This window comes from Podarcis filfolensis (genome assembly GCF_964270895.1).
Source record: "Podarcis filfolensis genome assembly, chromosome: 6".
NCBI lineage: Eukaryota > Metazoa > Chordata > Lepidosauria > Squamata > Lacertidae > Podarcis > Podarcis filfolensis.
This window is the reverse complement of record NC_139609.1, coordinates 88,871,241-88,887,129: the sequence shown is the minus strand read 5'-3', so window position 1 is coordinate 88,887,129 and position 15,889 is coordinate 88,871,241. Positions and strand designations below refer to the sequence as shown.

Sequence of the window (15,889 nt, the reverse complement as noted above, 5' to 3'; positions counted from 1 at the left end):
GTTGCGGGGGGGGGGACTGTCAGAGGGTCAGAAATAGTACCTGGCCTCCTTTTCCTCAGCATTCGTTTTATGCAGTTTTTCTTCACTTACAGGAAGTGGCAGGTGTGTGAGTGCCTTTCCAGGTGGCATGGCATATTCTGTATTTCAGCTGTGCATCTAAAAATGTAACAAGGGAAGGTTGCAAGTGCCTGTTTACCAGTGTGTATATCATGAAGCTGAATAACCAGGGAACAATTTGTTTTAGAAAGTTGGGTTAACAAGTGGTAACTTCCATGGCCTCATCATTTATTTCATGTATTGCACATATTTTTCACTTTAGAACAGGGGTTGTCAACCTGGTCCCTACCGCCCATTAGTGGTGGGCGGTAGGGGATTCTATGGCACAAGCTGAATCCTCCTTCCATCCAGCACTGGTGGGCGGTAAGGAAACTTTACTATCAAGAAAAATGCATTAGTGGGCTGTAGGTATAAAACCTACACGCGGGTGTAGGACTTGCCGATCAGAAGGTTGGCTGTTCGAATCCCCGTGACAGGGTGAGCTCCCGTTGCTCGGTCCCTGCTCCTGCCAACCTAGCAGTTTGAAAGCACGTCAAAGTGCAAGTAGATAAATAGGTACTGCTCCGTCGGGAAGGTAAACGGCATTTCCGTGCGCTGCTCTGGTTCGCCAGAAGCGGCTTAGTCATGCTGGCCACATGACCCGGAAGCTGTCTGCGGACAAACGCCGGCTCCCTTGGCCTATAGAGTGAGATGAGCACACAACCCCAGAGTCGGTCACAACTGGACCTAATGGTCAGGGGTACCTTTACCTTTTAAGTATAAAAAGGTTGACTACCCCTGCTTTAGAGTGTTCAAAGTGCTTCACATATGAAGTATTGGTACATAAGTATTGACAAGTTGTTCAGCATCCAATCTGCTGGTTTTTCAATGCTCACTTTCCTCCCCATTAGCAGAGACCAGCTAGGCATAGTATGCAAAACTCTATGGCAACACTATCTGAGGTTTGTAGGTTCTCCAGTGTGGTCCATAGCAACAGTTGCCACACCACACACAAATTGCTGAACCATCTTCAGCCTGACAAAGCAGTGCCCCAAGCGAAGCAAAGGGGCTGGCTTACCCATGACTGCTGTTGTGAGTCACAGCATCAGCCCCTCTCCATTCCATTTAAATTAGCAGCTCAGTGCCCCCAGCTCCCAGCCCCTCTAGACGGTCCAGAAGGATGTTATGGTCGATGATGTCAAAAGCCTCTGAGATATCCAGCAGAACTAGGAAATAGCTCTCACCTTTGTCCCTAGCCCACCGAAGATCATTGACCAGTGCGACCAAGGCAGTTTCAGTCCCATGAAGAGGCCTGAATCCCTACTGGAAGGGATCCAAATTGTCCACTTCTTCCAGGCGTCCCTGGAGTTGTTCAGCAACCACTCACTCAATCACCTTGCCCAAGAATGGAAGATTTGAGAACGGGCAATAGTTGGCCATATTGGCCGCATCTAAGAAGCAGTTTGATAATTCATTTTCCCAGACTGTGTACTGCATTGCGGTGCTTCTGATAGCCACAGAAGCATATTTTTCTTCCTTCTGCTCTTCCCCTAATAAAAAGTATTAATCAGTATTGCAATTGTAGCATTTATCCTCTGGTTTGCCTGTCATTCTTCTCAGAACTTCCTGAGAAATGGCTGTTGTGGAGGCTGCTAGGTATCAAATGGGCTGAGCTAAAGCTGCTGTTATTTATTTATTTCTCTGCAGAACTACCCTGCTTTGAGTTTACTTTCCGTTCTTCTAAAAGAAATCTTTGTTTTGTCACTTGGCTTGAGTTGCTTGGCTCATCGACGATCCTGATGTTGTATAACTGTGGGTGATCTTACGTACAAAAGTTGTCGCAAGCCATAGAGATAGAAGTGGCTGTAGACTGCCAAATATTTTGGAAATGAATGTATATCCCCACACCCCCGAAAAATAATCGGCTTACTTGGGAAAAATAAGGGGGAAATACGAAGGAAAACACCATGAATGTTGGGTACAGAACTGGTAACCATCAGTTCACAAGTATGTTTCTCAGAGTCTTAAGAGAGACCTACCTTGCTGTTGTTGGTTCTTAGCAAGTCATAGTATCATAGGATTGTAAAGTTGGAAAGGGACCCTGAGACTCTTCTAGCCTGCAATGCAGGAATCTCAACTAAAGCATCAATGACAGAGGGACACCCAACCTTTGCTTCAAAACTTCCAAGGCAGGAAAGTTCACAGCCTTCCGAGGGAGTCCGTTCCAATGTCAAGCATGGAAAAATATGTATCTCTTAGAGGCCTTTCTGATGATGATCCTTGAGCCTAGCGCTGACCTTGTATGTGTAGATATGAGAACCAATTTTGTCTTCTTTGTAATGAACGGTGGGCCATACATTGTAAATAAAATGAAAATAAGTAGCCAGTAATGGCTGAGTAAAACACTTGTTTTCGCAACTTTGTTTCTTTTTCAGATGTTGCTCTTGTAACATATTTTGGGGGAAATGATGAATGGAGGTGTTTGAGATATTGTCACAAGTAGCCTACAGCAAGTAAAATATGAGAATTGTGACAGAATGCAAACGTCTATAATTAAAATGAAGGACCATTCCTGACCAATTTGGGTAATTCTTTTTTAACGGCGAGGCTATAAATTGGCATTAATTCAGACTAAAGAACTAGGCTTTTAAAGTCTCCACTGTGTCTGCTTCATTCTAATGGAAAGAATCAATTTGATAACTAATTAAAAACGTTTTCTCTCTCTTATGCTTGCTTTAAAATGGAGCTGGGGTAGAAAGCTACTTTAGTGCTCACATCTTAAATTCAACAAATTTGTGACACTCATGGACAGTACCTGAGACTTGGTTAAATGTGTTGCATTTTAAGCAATTACTAAATAGAACAAGCACTAAGTATGTCTCCTGGATGTTTCTTATTCAGAGTTAATAGGAACAAAAAGGGATTTTTTTATTTGTTAGGGGGTGGTATGTCTGGAAATTATTTTTGAGAATGGGTGAACAGAGAAAACATTTGGGAACGGCAGCCTTAACGTTTTGATCTTACAACTGCATACTCAGAAGTCAGTTTTATTTGATTCCAGTGCACTTGCTCCAAAGAAAGGTGTAGCCTAATATGCCTCAAACTGGATTCATAAATTTTATGACCCAGTCCTAAATATGTAAACTGAGACTTACGTCTGAGGTTCATGTGCACAGGACTCTGGCCCTAGAACTTCATCCACACACTACATTTTAGTCAAAGAACAGAAAAAGTGTATGGCAAAAGATGTAGAGAGTCAATGTGACATGTTTTCAAACATTTATATAATATAGGGTACTCATCAAGGAAGGCAGGATTGGATGATCTGATGACTTGGGGTTTGTTCCTCATAATATGTGAAATAGCTCTTGTTGTCACTGAACTTGGTTCTGCTTAAAACCAAATAATTTGGATTAAAATAGTTAATCATTTGGACTGAAGCTTCTTTGTTTGGATGTGAAATATTATCTGGAGTAGACTTGCAGTTGCTTTTTATCAAGAAATTAAAGATTTATTACTTATACCCCCCATCTGGCTGGGCCTCCCAGCCCCTCTGCGCGGCTTCCAACAGGATATTAAAAACACAATAAAACATCAAACATTAAAAACTTCCCTAAACAGGGCTACCTTCAAATGTCTTCTAAAAGTCAGATAGTTGTTTATTTCCTTGACATCTGGTGGGAGGGTGTTCCACAGGGCAGGCGCCACTACCGAGAAGGCCCTCTGCCTGGTTCCCTCACTTCTTGCAATGAGGGAACTGCCAGAAGGCCCTTGGAGCTGGACCTCAGTGTCCGGGCTGAATGATGGGGGTGGAGACGCTCCTTTTCCTTCCTTTCTAAAGCACATTGCAATCCTTTTGCGACGGGGTGGGGGGCAGCAGGAACCAGCGAAGTGAAGAGCTTAACTTTGGGGATGCATGTAGCAAATTCAGGTTCAGTTTTCCTTTTGGCCTTGAAGTTCACTGGATCCCTCTGAGCAGCCCTTTCTCTGCCCCACTTACCTTATGGGCTTGTGGGGAAAGTGAAATGAACACCCCATGTCAGCTGCCCACGTAGTTTAGAAGAAGAGGGATACAGATTTGGCGAATAAAAGTCTGAAAAATGAACAGTGATGGTTATCTGAGCAACTTCTCCTGGTGAGTTAGTTGAGTGCATTAGATCTGTTTGGTAATTTGCTGCAGGAATCTGCATGTGCTCAATGTTGGTAGCAATTAATAAATTCCTTGCTATATTATGTAAGGGGGGATTTGTGTGTGTATATACGTGCATATATTGTGTGTGTAGTGCTTTCCTTCTCTCTTTCTCCTGTTCCTAATTTCTGGACATAAAATGCATCAGCATCATTTAGGCTTGTTATGTTTGACCTTACCCTAACCTTAAGTCAGCCAGCCTGTCCTAGCAGTGACCCTTTGCCTTGATCCTATTTTACTTGTAACTCTCCACTTGCTCTTTGTTTCGCTTGGAGCTCATCCTAAATTTGGAAACCTTATGCCTGCGATTGGCTTGGCTGTTAACCCTTCTTCCCATTGTGGTTATGGAGATTACAGTGATCAAGATTGTTTCCAAGTACTTCATGGGCAAAATCACCCCCCTTCCCCAAAATGTAACAAGTGATATTTTGAGCACCAGAAGATGCCAACTTCTGTGTTGTGCAGTGCTCTTCAAAAGGCAGAATGTCAAGGCTGCAAATTTCATCATAGATATTGTATCTTACGCTGGAATTTAATTTAATGTCTCTTAGGGAGTGAAAGTTGCCTGAAAAACAGGGTATGATTGCTTATAGCAGTCTGCAGCTGCATAGAGAACTAGAGTTGTTAATAGGGGCATATGTTTTAAGTTTGGGACCATGGCATCAGCCACAGCGAGCATTATAGAAAGATGCAGAACTGCGGCGATGCGAGCCTCTGGGGTTGGAAGATAGGCTTGGAGAGCTGCTTGGAGCATCTTGGCATGTTACTTTTGGAGGAAGAGTGTCCAATGCAAGCAAGTACATTGAACATGTATGGGGAGCACATTCACAAGAACATTTTACCCTGCAAAAATTGAAGTTTTGTGGTGACTTCTCCACTTCAGAAATCATAGAATTGTAGAGTTGGAAGGGACCCTGAGGGTCATCCAGTCCAACCCCCTTATAGGGTTGTAAATTGTCCCTTATCTTGTGGGACCAACATGGGACAATTTCCTATGTCATATCATCACTGGTAAGGAATGCTAGTGATTTTTAAGCAGTATAACCTGAAAATTGGCATTTTCTCTGTCTCCCTTTTCTGTGGAGTGCCCATATATGAAGAAGCAACTGTCAGTTGCTTCAGATGTCTTGCGAAGAATTATCTTTTTAACAAGGCTTTACGTGTTTTACACATTTGAATCCTGTGAATTTCTATTTCCCCCTATTTTTATATGTTTTTATGTGTGTTTATACTTTTATTGGTTTTAGGTTGTGTGTTTTTTTTTTTTGTTTCTCATGTTTTAATGATATACTGTTGGGAGTTTTTTTAGACTGTAGACAGCTTTGAGTCTTTTGAAATATTAAGTGGCTTATAAATGCTTATAAATAAACAGAATAGAAAAGCATCAGCAATGCTATTTGAGGAGGATTTCCACAGTCAAACCTCCTTCTGAAGTAGATTATAATCTTTGAAACTTAATGTTTTTGTAACATATCCTTATATGGCAATAGCAGCCAATCCTTTACAAGAAGTTTCAGACACTTTAAATTTAACATCATGTTGAATTCATGTTCTATAATATTTTCTATAGGACTGTTTGAAGTGGGTAGCGGGTCCTGTAATTCTTAAAGTTATGAATGTAATTTTATAACATCAAGGTGTGTATGCCAGTTTATGTATATCCTCCTCTTAATTCAGTCCAGGTAGAGCTTTGTTTTGACATACAATATGATATTTTTGCCATATATGACTACCTCTCCATCAGTGTTCCAATGCAGCTGAACCATGTGGCGGCTTTGAAACAATTTTCAAAGAAGAATTGCTCACTATGTTGAAATTAAAGACAAATTTTAAATCCATTAGTTAAATGACCAGTAAATTTGGATTGCACTCTTAAGCATTTAAGTAATTGAAATAAGTATTGCGGCATCACTATCTTTATTACAGTACAGGCCTAAGCATGTTTGCTCAGAAGTAAGTTCCACTGAGTTAATTTATTACCCAGTATGCTTGCTGAGAATCATGGCCTAAACATTTTAGTATAATCTGGATCAAAGTAGTTGTTAGTGCATCCCAGTACTCTGTTGCAGGCGTCTGACTCCCTTTCCCCATGGCCTGAAGTATGCATATTCTAGTTGTGAAATGTTTTTCAACCAGTAGTTTTCAGACTCCGTTCTGGGGAATCCAGGGGTTCTTCAGAGAAAAGATAATTTGTGAGCTTTCTTGTTTGGTGCTGTTGATCTTGGCAAGAATGCTAAAGGTGCGTTTCAGTTCACGCAGGGCAATGGTGAGCTCCAGGAGTCCCAGGCTGAATCTGCATGCACTGGAATATGCCCCATAATTCTTTGCAAGGTAGAGAAGTTTCATTGCTGACACTGAAGGTATCCTGAGCAGAAAAGGTGACACGGAAAGCTTGAAAGCTTGAAAAATACATCACTCTAGGAGAGATTCTGAACCCTGAAGACCCCGCATTGATTTTATATGTCCTAGACATGTACTGTATTTTCGTATATGTTACTACACTTTCTAACTGGATGCATTTGTGTTTTCCTCTAGCCCTGCCAATTTCACTTTGGGAGAATTGCTAATTCCTCTCTGAAGTCTTAGCATTGGTGACAGTTTTTTTGGTTTTTTTTTAAGTGCCACTTGATATGCATTTTCCAGAGCAGCAGGTGTTTGTTTTCCATTTTTGAGTATGCTGAAGATCTGTGCTGATTCAGTGTTTCGTTTTAGGCTTAATGAAGGCAAGAATATGACAGAGAAATGGGCAAAAAGTGTTTGTTTGCTGACTGTGTCATATTTATATGTTGGAATAAAAACATCAAATTCTGGGGATGGCAGGGGGCGCTAAAGTTTTTATAGTTAACGCTTGTGATTTGTTGTACTTGATGAGCAGAATCTAGGAAAAGTTCGGCACTTCTAAATCCTACAGATTTCAATGGGATTCATTTAAGCATTTTTCCATTGAGACCAGTGTGTGACTTAAAAGTGGTTAACTTTGCCCTTTGTGACTTATAATTACTAATTAAAAGAGGGCAATTTTGATTTTTGCTGAGAAAGCTGCAGTGTATGCATATTGTATCATGATTAGAGAGAAAAACAAAATTATATTTGTTACCAATTAAACCTGGCTGTGGTTCAGTTTTCTTTCCTTCATTTTTCTAAAGATTCTGGTAAGCATATTCCAGAAAATCTAGTATATTAAGGCTGCAATCTTATGCACACTTACATGGGAGCCAACTCTATTGACCACAGTAGAATTTTATTGTCAATTACCAGTCTTGAAGATTTCAGAATTATTCCAGAAAAGAGTTAGGGGGAAGGTCATTCATTGGCCAAAGATCTTCCTTTATAACTACTTTTGCATGGAACACATGCTTTGTTGAAAATTATTCCCATTGGAGCTTTCTTTCTGTCATTCTTTTTTTAAATCAAGCCCTCATGGTTGCAGAGATATCCCCAAAGATATACTATGCATTGTTGGCATATTCTAAATGCTTAGGGCTTGAAGAGAAAGTAATATGAATCCTCCATCCAATGTTTTTCAAATATTTGTTTCTATAATGTTTCCCTGAGTTTCAAGTAGACCATCTGTAGCATTTGTACATTACACTTACTCAATAGATGTTATAGTAAAACATCCCATTATTAGTGAATTTGCTTCATTTGCAGTCATTCAGCATGTTGAGCTCGGTATGTTAATTGCATGTCATGAGGTGAGGGGGGAACGTGATGCTCGTGCCAAGTATGTTGCTTACCCCTAAATTAGTGGAAAATGCTTAAGGCTGCTGGTCAAACATTTCAACTTTATCAGAATATCTGCAAGGAACATAGCTAATATTTCTGTATAGTCTGTGAAACTGATGGAGCTGATGGCTTTTTCTTTTGCTGACAAGTGAAGGCTAATACAAATCTGAAACCTCCCTTTACCAATGCATGGCTACCAGTTTCAGAATATTAACTCAGATGGAATGATTAATGCCACTTTTCTTTCTATTTGTTACCAATGATCAGCCTCTGATCAATGGATGAGCTAATGTCCTGGAGATTTTTTGTTAGCTAAGGCAGGTGTTGAATTTTGACGAGTATTTTTGTCGAGTAGAATGGGCTAGACATCATTAGCTAAGTTACTTTCAGGGCTAGGGTGTATGTCTCGGTATGAATGGAGAAGATTTATGGTTAAATGATGTGGGTACTGCCAGAATCTAGAAGCAGGTGGATAGGATTTAGGAGAAAGACATACAGTGGTACCTCTGTTTCGAACATCTCCGTTGACGAACGTGTCAGTTTTCGAACGCCATAAACCTGGAAGTACCGTATTTTTCTGTGTATAACACGCCCCCGTGTATAAGACGACCCCTATTTTTGGGGACTCAAATTTAAGAAAATGGGAGAAGTACAGTAAATGCTTCGGTTTTTGAACATGCCTCGGAAGTCGAACATGACACACGGCTTCCGTATTGAGTTTTCAGTTTTCAAACGTTTCAGAACTCGAATGGACTTCTGGAACGGATTACGTTCAAAAACCGAGGCACTACTGTATTTAGTCATTCAAGCACAAAATAAGAATCATGTTCCAAGAAAATCTGAATTATGTGACATGTATACGTTATGCAAATTAAGAACAATTGGGACTCATCCACACTGGAGTTTATTGTGGATTTGAAACTGCTTATTTATTTATTTTCCCCTGTGTTCACGCAAGGTCCTCATTGAAGTGTCAACCCATACTTTACCTCTGCTAAATTCAGATTTTCCCAATCCATGGATAATCCAGTAAGGGAAGAAAACCCAGTATAAAATTTCATTTTGCCCCCTTGAAAAAAAAATGAGGAGCAGAACTAAACAGCCAAAGAAAGAAGCAATGCCTCTGGATGGTACTGGGGGATGATACGGATAATAATAAGAACACTCAACACGTTCTGATTAAGACCTTATTCAGGAATGTGGGAGCATAGTTTCCCTAGGAGGTTTGCCTTGTAAATGAGTCCACCAAACATACTAGCCTGCAAAGTTTTTTCACTAGCCTCCTGATAGTTAGCAGAGGAAGGATGGAGAGCCCTGCTGTTCCTGCAGCAGCCCACCCCCTTTCTACGCTGTGGAATGGGCAGGGAGAATCTTGCACATCGCTTGGTTTTTATGCTGAGCACAGAGGTGGGAGGAAGCATTCCAGCCCACTCACTTGCTTTCATGATGAAAATCCTTGTTGCCCGTCTGGCTACCAGGAGGCTGCTTAAATACGTTTATTTATAATCTGCCCTTCACTTGAAAGTCCAGGGCTGAAATATACACAAAAATTAAACCATAATTAAACCATAAGATTGAAGCAGCCTGGAACAAAATTCAGACTTCAGTTACAGAAAAGCTGGGAACGTCCCTTTCTGGGTCATCACCCTGTGATATTCTGTAGTGCCGTAACTAAAATTTCCCAGACCACCTGAGTGATCTTATAGGTCTATACAGAGCTGAGCAGCACTTCAGGCGACCCAGCCCCATGGGCACCTAGCTAGCCATTGTGGAAGGTAGCAAGCTGGACTAGATAGGTCTTTGGTTTCACATAGCAGGGCTCTTACGTTCTTCTACATCAAGAATATGGAGGTGTTCCACAGGCTTCTTCGAAAAGCTGAGATTTAAAGGGGCTTGAAAAAGGTAAAGGAGGTGGCTGCACGAAGGCATTCTGGGAGGCAGTTTTAGATCTAAAAGCAGCAAGGACAAAAGATCGGGAGTTATTTGAGGGGAAAGAGACTTTTGAATGGCTGAAGGTCATGGGGAGAAGAGGCAGGTGGGTTTAAAGGTAAGAATGAGATGCTTGTTCAGGATTTTTGAGTGGACTGAAGAGTAGTGTAGGGATTTAAAGAGGGGCATCACATGGTCAGAGCCACAAGAAAGATGAATAATAATACCAAGTTAGGCAACTTATCCTGAGCTTGGTTGCATCTAGAAAGTAATGTTAGACTTTTAAAATTTGGGCAACTTCCTGTGGTCAGAGATAAAGGAGAGGTTCTCTGCTTTTTTAGTTGGGTGGTGTTCTTTCTGTGACTTTTGATGGATATTGCTATTGGCTGTGCTGATTATTGTAGAGACTCTCCAGGCCCCATGGAAGATAGCATAAAACTACCCTGTATTGCGTTATCTTTGTCCTCCATCTAACCCTGAACTGGCGGTTTGGGCTGATGGAAGCTCTCCAGAGACTTCCACCTTCCTTTAGTGCCTGAGATCCTTTGGTTGCGCACACGGAAGGATGAGCCCTGATCCTTTAAGTGCAAGGGAGCATTTAAGCAAGAGGGAGAAGCAGGGAGAACTCCTCTCTTTAATACGTTAGGTTAAAAATGCTTTTAAAAAGTGAAATTGGAGAGCCTCGTGATATATTCTTTGTCAGATATCTTGTTTCTCCCTTCGATGTAGATAACACTTGTCAACAGCACAAGCCATCCTTCTTTGCAGCCACGCTGAGCGTGTTTGTGCAGGCATGCTTAGACACTGGTTTATTACTCTGCACTTGATTATTTGTGGCTGAATGTGTGAACTGGCTCCATAGAAATTTTGCCTTGTTTTCTGAGGCGATGTGCTAATTCTGTCTGTTAAATAGGGCTAGTTCAGACATGCATGCTCATCACTTGCTCCAATTATTATGTGTGAACGGAGCGTGACGTATTTCTTTAGATGAGTTTCAGTGAATGAATGCTTCACTAACTGTGTTGGATTTGTTACATCCTAGTTCTGCCCAAAAGAACTGAGAACAGGTGTGAGTTTTGTTTTCAGCCCTTTCCCTACTGTAGCTGTTACAGCAGGTTAAGAGTGTAGATATGTGTGGTTAAGCAGGGAACGGCAGCTTTATTTGCCTCGTCCTTTTTATTTTTCTTTTGGGATGTAATTCAGCACTGCGCCGTCTGTTACAGATGCACTGGAGGCCAGTTATGGTTTTTATAACCACTTTTGTGACTAAATCTGTTATGGGAAATTAATTTAGAAGTTAGACAATTTGTGTTCCCTTTTCTGACGAAAACCTCTGTTTAATTGGTTGGTGGCTTTTAAGGCTGCCCTAATAGAGATTGAATTTAATAGTAGGTTTTTTCCTTCTGCTGTTGTTTTCACAAGAGAGTTACAGGGGAGAAGCTCAATGGCTTTTCTAGACATAAGTATGAAAACTCGCACAGTGTCCTAAACAGAATGCTAGACTTGGACTGGGGAGACCTGCATTCAGATCTTCTGGAACACTCTAGGGAACTTCTGAGACATTCATTGTATCTCAACCTAGACTACCTCTTGTTAAAACGAGCCAGCACCCATGTACACTTGTGCTCCTTGGAGGAAGAGTGGTATACAAATGTAGTATGTTTCCAAAAAAAAAAAAACCTCTGTCAGAAGCGAGCTAGCAGGAAATCACACTGTTGCTGCCGCCAGTGCTGGGCCCGGTGGCAGCGTTTGGCCTCGCTCTGCAAGGCGTGGGGTGAAATCCACCCCAGCGCCTAGCCGAGCATGGTCATCTGGTGCTGTTGACTTGCATCTAGTAAATAACTAAGTGCCTACTCAGAAGACAGCCACACTGAGTTCAGTGGGCCTTACTCCCAGGTAAGGGTGTGTGGGGCTACAGTGTTTTATCTAGGCAGTCAGGGCACCAGGTCAGTGAGGACCACTTGCTTTTTAAAATTCTCCCATATATACAAAACTCCCTGTGCGTCTTTTGGACTGTATCTGTAGATTTCCCCCTCTCTGTCAAATATCTGGGGTCAAATAAGTGTTGTTTACTTTTTATAATACATGGAGGATGGATCTGCCTCGGGAGGTTCTTGACTCTCTACATGAAAGGGCTGGGGATTGGATTTGGGCCCTTCTGCATGCAAGGCATGTACTGTGTCATTGGACCATGTCCCCCATTGTGCAGTCTGGTAATGGAAATATTCTTTGGTTAATTTGAGCTTAACTGTCCTGGGAAAACAATTGTGGAAATCTCATTGAAACTCTTTTCACTGAACGATGCCCCAAGTTGCATCTTCATTGATCCCGCATGTGGAATGACTTCCTGTTTCCCAAGGCAATCCTGACGGGCACTTTCTTCCCTCCCTTTCAGGCATGGTTCTTGTGCGTAGCGAGAATGGCCAGCTACTGATGATCCCTCAACAAGCTTTGGCGCAAATGCAGGCCCATGCGCAGTCCCAGCCTCAAACCACCATGACTCCTCGCCCTGCCACACCTACTAGTGCTTCTCCGGTCCAGATCTCGACTGTGCAGGTCAGTTCACTGAGAAACGTAAGTAAAATAAAATCTTAAATTTCCTTACATTTGAGGGTATCCAAGCTGGCTGCCTCCAGGTGTTTACCCTTGACATGTCCTGCATTGTATTCTGCGTGCCTGCAAAGTATGTCTGCGCTGGCTCTAGGTGGCAGGATTCTCAGTCCACTGAGAGACCCGCATTTACCCACCAGCCTTCCAGCGAAGCTTTTATTCCCCATAACAAGCAGCTCCTAGTTATATCCTTTGCAAGTACTTCCCATCCTTAGAGCTTCACCCGCTGTGTTAAAAGCGCTCCAGGTTTCCATGGCCCAAAATCTCGAATTTCATAGCTGAAGCGAATGATCCAAATGTGGCAAATTTGCAAGGATTTGCTTAACATGCATACATAATATTGTTTGCATAGCTTGGTATTGCATTCGGCTTTTCATACTGTGAGCCAGTCGTAAAGGAAAGGGGAAAGAGTGTGTTTCTGGAGACATGCATTTCCTGGCTGATAGTCGTGTCATGAAAACTCCCAGCGCCTTACGAGTGGAATTCCTGTCCAGAACTTTGTTTACGGCAAACACTTTCACTATGTAGAACCCTAAAGACTAGCAATGTTGCTTTCCTTCTTTATTTGTTTGCAAATTAAATCTGAGGCCTACTGCAGACTTTGTGCTTGGATAGTGACCCACTTTTCTGTAGTTAGATGGAGATCAGTTTGGTAATTTCATCATCCGAATCACTCCTTTAAAAAAAATAATGTGGAAGTTAATGGTCTGAACATGAAATGTGCATGAATATAATTGGCTACTGTGGTCAAAAGCAAGCATGAGACTTCAGGACTCCGACTGAGGCCGATGCTAGATGCTTCATAGGTGGTGCATGCAACTGTGTTATCAATGTGCTTTCTTTTGTTTGGTTTTCAAACAAAAAGAAAAGGCCGTAGGAAGTTGCATTTGGAAGTGGATGAATGGTAGAGAGGTGCTTGACTCTCTCCCCTCCACTGTGCTGTTTGCTCAGAATTGCCCCCTAGGTTAAGGCTACCAGATTTTTTTTCAATGAATCTGGGGGCCATTTAATTAATTAATTAATTAATTACTACACGTTCTGGATGCTGCAGCGACGGCAGTGACAGAGGGGCGGCCACCGCCTTGACCTCAGCCGCCACGTTTCCCCTTCCTCCGAGGCTTCTATCTCCTTTCTCCATGAGCATGGGCAGCCCCTGAGTTGTTGGTTCTTTGGTGGTGGTGGTGGGGAAGCAGTGTGGGGTGGGTCAGGCATGGAAGGCGGAGAAGGAGGGCTGAGAGCGGTGGCAAGGCTCGGGCAGTGCAATGCCCCCCTTCCCATTGGAGCAGCCCCATTCCCATTCCTACTTGCATGCAAGCAGGAGGGGGTAGGGATCCCTCAGCTGGGGAGCGAGGTTTCACACTGCTTTTGGAGCAGCCCCAATCCCATTCCTACTCGTGTGCAAGTGATGCTTCCCTTCCCATCGGAGCCGCCTCAATCCCCTTCCTACTTGCATACAAGCAGGAGGGGGCAGGGATCCCTCAGCTGGGAAGGGAGGCTTCCCTTTGCCTAACTGAGAGATCTCTGCCCCCTCCTGTGAAGCTTGCCTTCATAGCTCAGACAGAGATCCCCGCCCCGCTCCTTCTTGCACACAAGTAGGAGTTGGGAGGCTGCTCTGATAGGCAGCATAAAGTCTCCCTTCACAGCATCTTCACCGATCAGAGTTTTATCTTTTTTCTGTGCTGTATTCAGTGCTTCTGTAAGATTTTATTTTTATTGTTTTGTAATCAGCTCTGGGAATGCTAGCTGTGATATAAATTACAAAAATAAGCAGCCCTACCTGCTGCCTCCCACAGCTGCCTTTCAGTAAAAGAGAACAAAAACCCATTGGTGATTCTTAGCTTGGCCCTGAGCTTCAGGATTTTGTGCTGAGTGCCACATGGGGTATTCTGAGGCAAGCTGAAACCCCTGGCCTGAGTTTAGTGTTGCATGATTTCTGTTCACCTCTGGTTTTTTAAAATCCAGATTATGTGCTAGCAAACTCACATTCCTCAATTAACCTGCTCTTAATTGTAGAGGTGTGCTTGCCTTAATTTCCATTTTTACAATCCACTCCAATTGCAGTATTTAAAAGTCTGGGTGTTTGGCCATAATTAAGGATATTAGATATGTGGCCATAGTTTAGGGATGGGTAGATAGGAACTTGAAGTTGAAGCAAGGATGGGGAGGTGGGGCTACTTTAAGGATCTGAAAGTCTGGATTTGGATAATTAATCATCTCATGTTTTCTGATTCTACCTCAACTAGTTAATAGCTATTAGAGCAATGCTGATTTAGTCTTAGAGCCGTAACATTTTTATGCAAATTCAGACAAGTGAATTATAACCATGTGATTTCTTAGTTTATTTTTAAAAAATAATAAATTAATACATTGCAGCTTCAAATATTAGGATTAAAGGAGGATTTTATCCAACAGAAAATCAGCCTTTATCTCAAGGTTTTTTATTAGAGGCTTGGAGACCTGACATATTGCTTTTGGAATTTTAATAATAAAATAGCCTAATTAATAATGCCAGTTATCAAGTTCAGACTTCTCTGCAGTTACATCCTGTACTCTGTTAATCTTCACAGTAACTTTTGATGAAGATCTAACTTGCCATATCAATGTTGGGATCAAGACAGTAAGAGAAGCCCTGTGACTTTTCTGCGATTCCAGCCCTATAGCCCACAGAATCACATAGAGCATTGTCCAAAACCGGTTTGAAGTCCATATCATGATACTGATTGTGTGTGTGCGTGTGTGCGCGCATTCGTGTTTGTGTGCTGTTCATAACTCACAATGTGCGGAAAACCATGAAGCCAGCCAATGCCTCTACATAGCTCCATCCTTATTTCAGACATTGTGATATATATGATGATTAGCTGGTGATATATCACAATGTTGAAAACCAGATATCGTCCAGCCCTAGTGGGTTGTAAACCTGTTGGTTTAAAAAAACAAACAAAAAAACCCCCATGAAAAATCTAGACTAGATCCAAAGTTATGAAGATGTGCAGTTGAAACAACTCAAAGCTATAACTATTCAGGACTAAGTACTGGGTGTGGATTTGCTTTAAAGGATGCGGAACTGAAGAAAGTGCTGGGACTTAAAATTTCAGCCCAACTTACCTTAGGTTGGATTCTAGGTTAAACGGGGCATGCTATCTATTTATATGTGGCTACTTCTCTGTGAACGTACCTGGGATTCTTTTTTGCAGGCTCCTGGGACGCCTATCATTGCACGGCAGGTGGCTCCAACCACTATAATCAAGCAAGTGTCTCAGGCACAGACAACTGTACAGCCCACGACAACGCTACAGCGGCCCCCTGTAGTTCAGGTAAGGTTGCCAACATACGTCTGCCGGCTAATCCTAAAACAGAACATTGGCTGAGACCCAGGGTGCTGTTTGGGCGCCGTTCATT

The 15,889-nt window shown here is 42.2% G+C and overlaps 1 protein-coding gene across 3 annotated transcripts in view; it reads left to right on the top strand.

Moving 5' to 3' along the window:
- TAF4 (TATA-box binding protein associated factor 4) overlaps window positions 1-15,889 on the top strand; it is a 76,095-nt gene that overhangs the window by 29,341 nt on the left and 30,865 nt on the right. For 2 of the 3 annotated variants that reach the window (XM_083618430.1, XM_083618432.1), the window contains 2 exons: window positions 12,276-12,454; window positions 15,685-15,804. In XM_083618430.1, the coding sequence (XP_083474556.1) occupies window positions 12,276-12,454; window positions 15,685-15,804 (299 nt within the window). The remainder of the gene's footprint in view (window positions 1-12,275; window positions 12,455-15,684; window positions 15,805-15,889) is intronic. The other variant, XM_083618431.1, reaches the window with a different exon arrangement.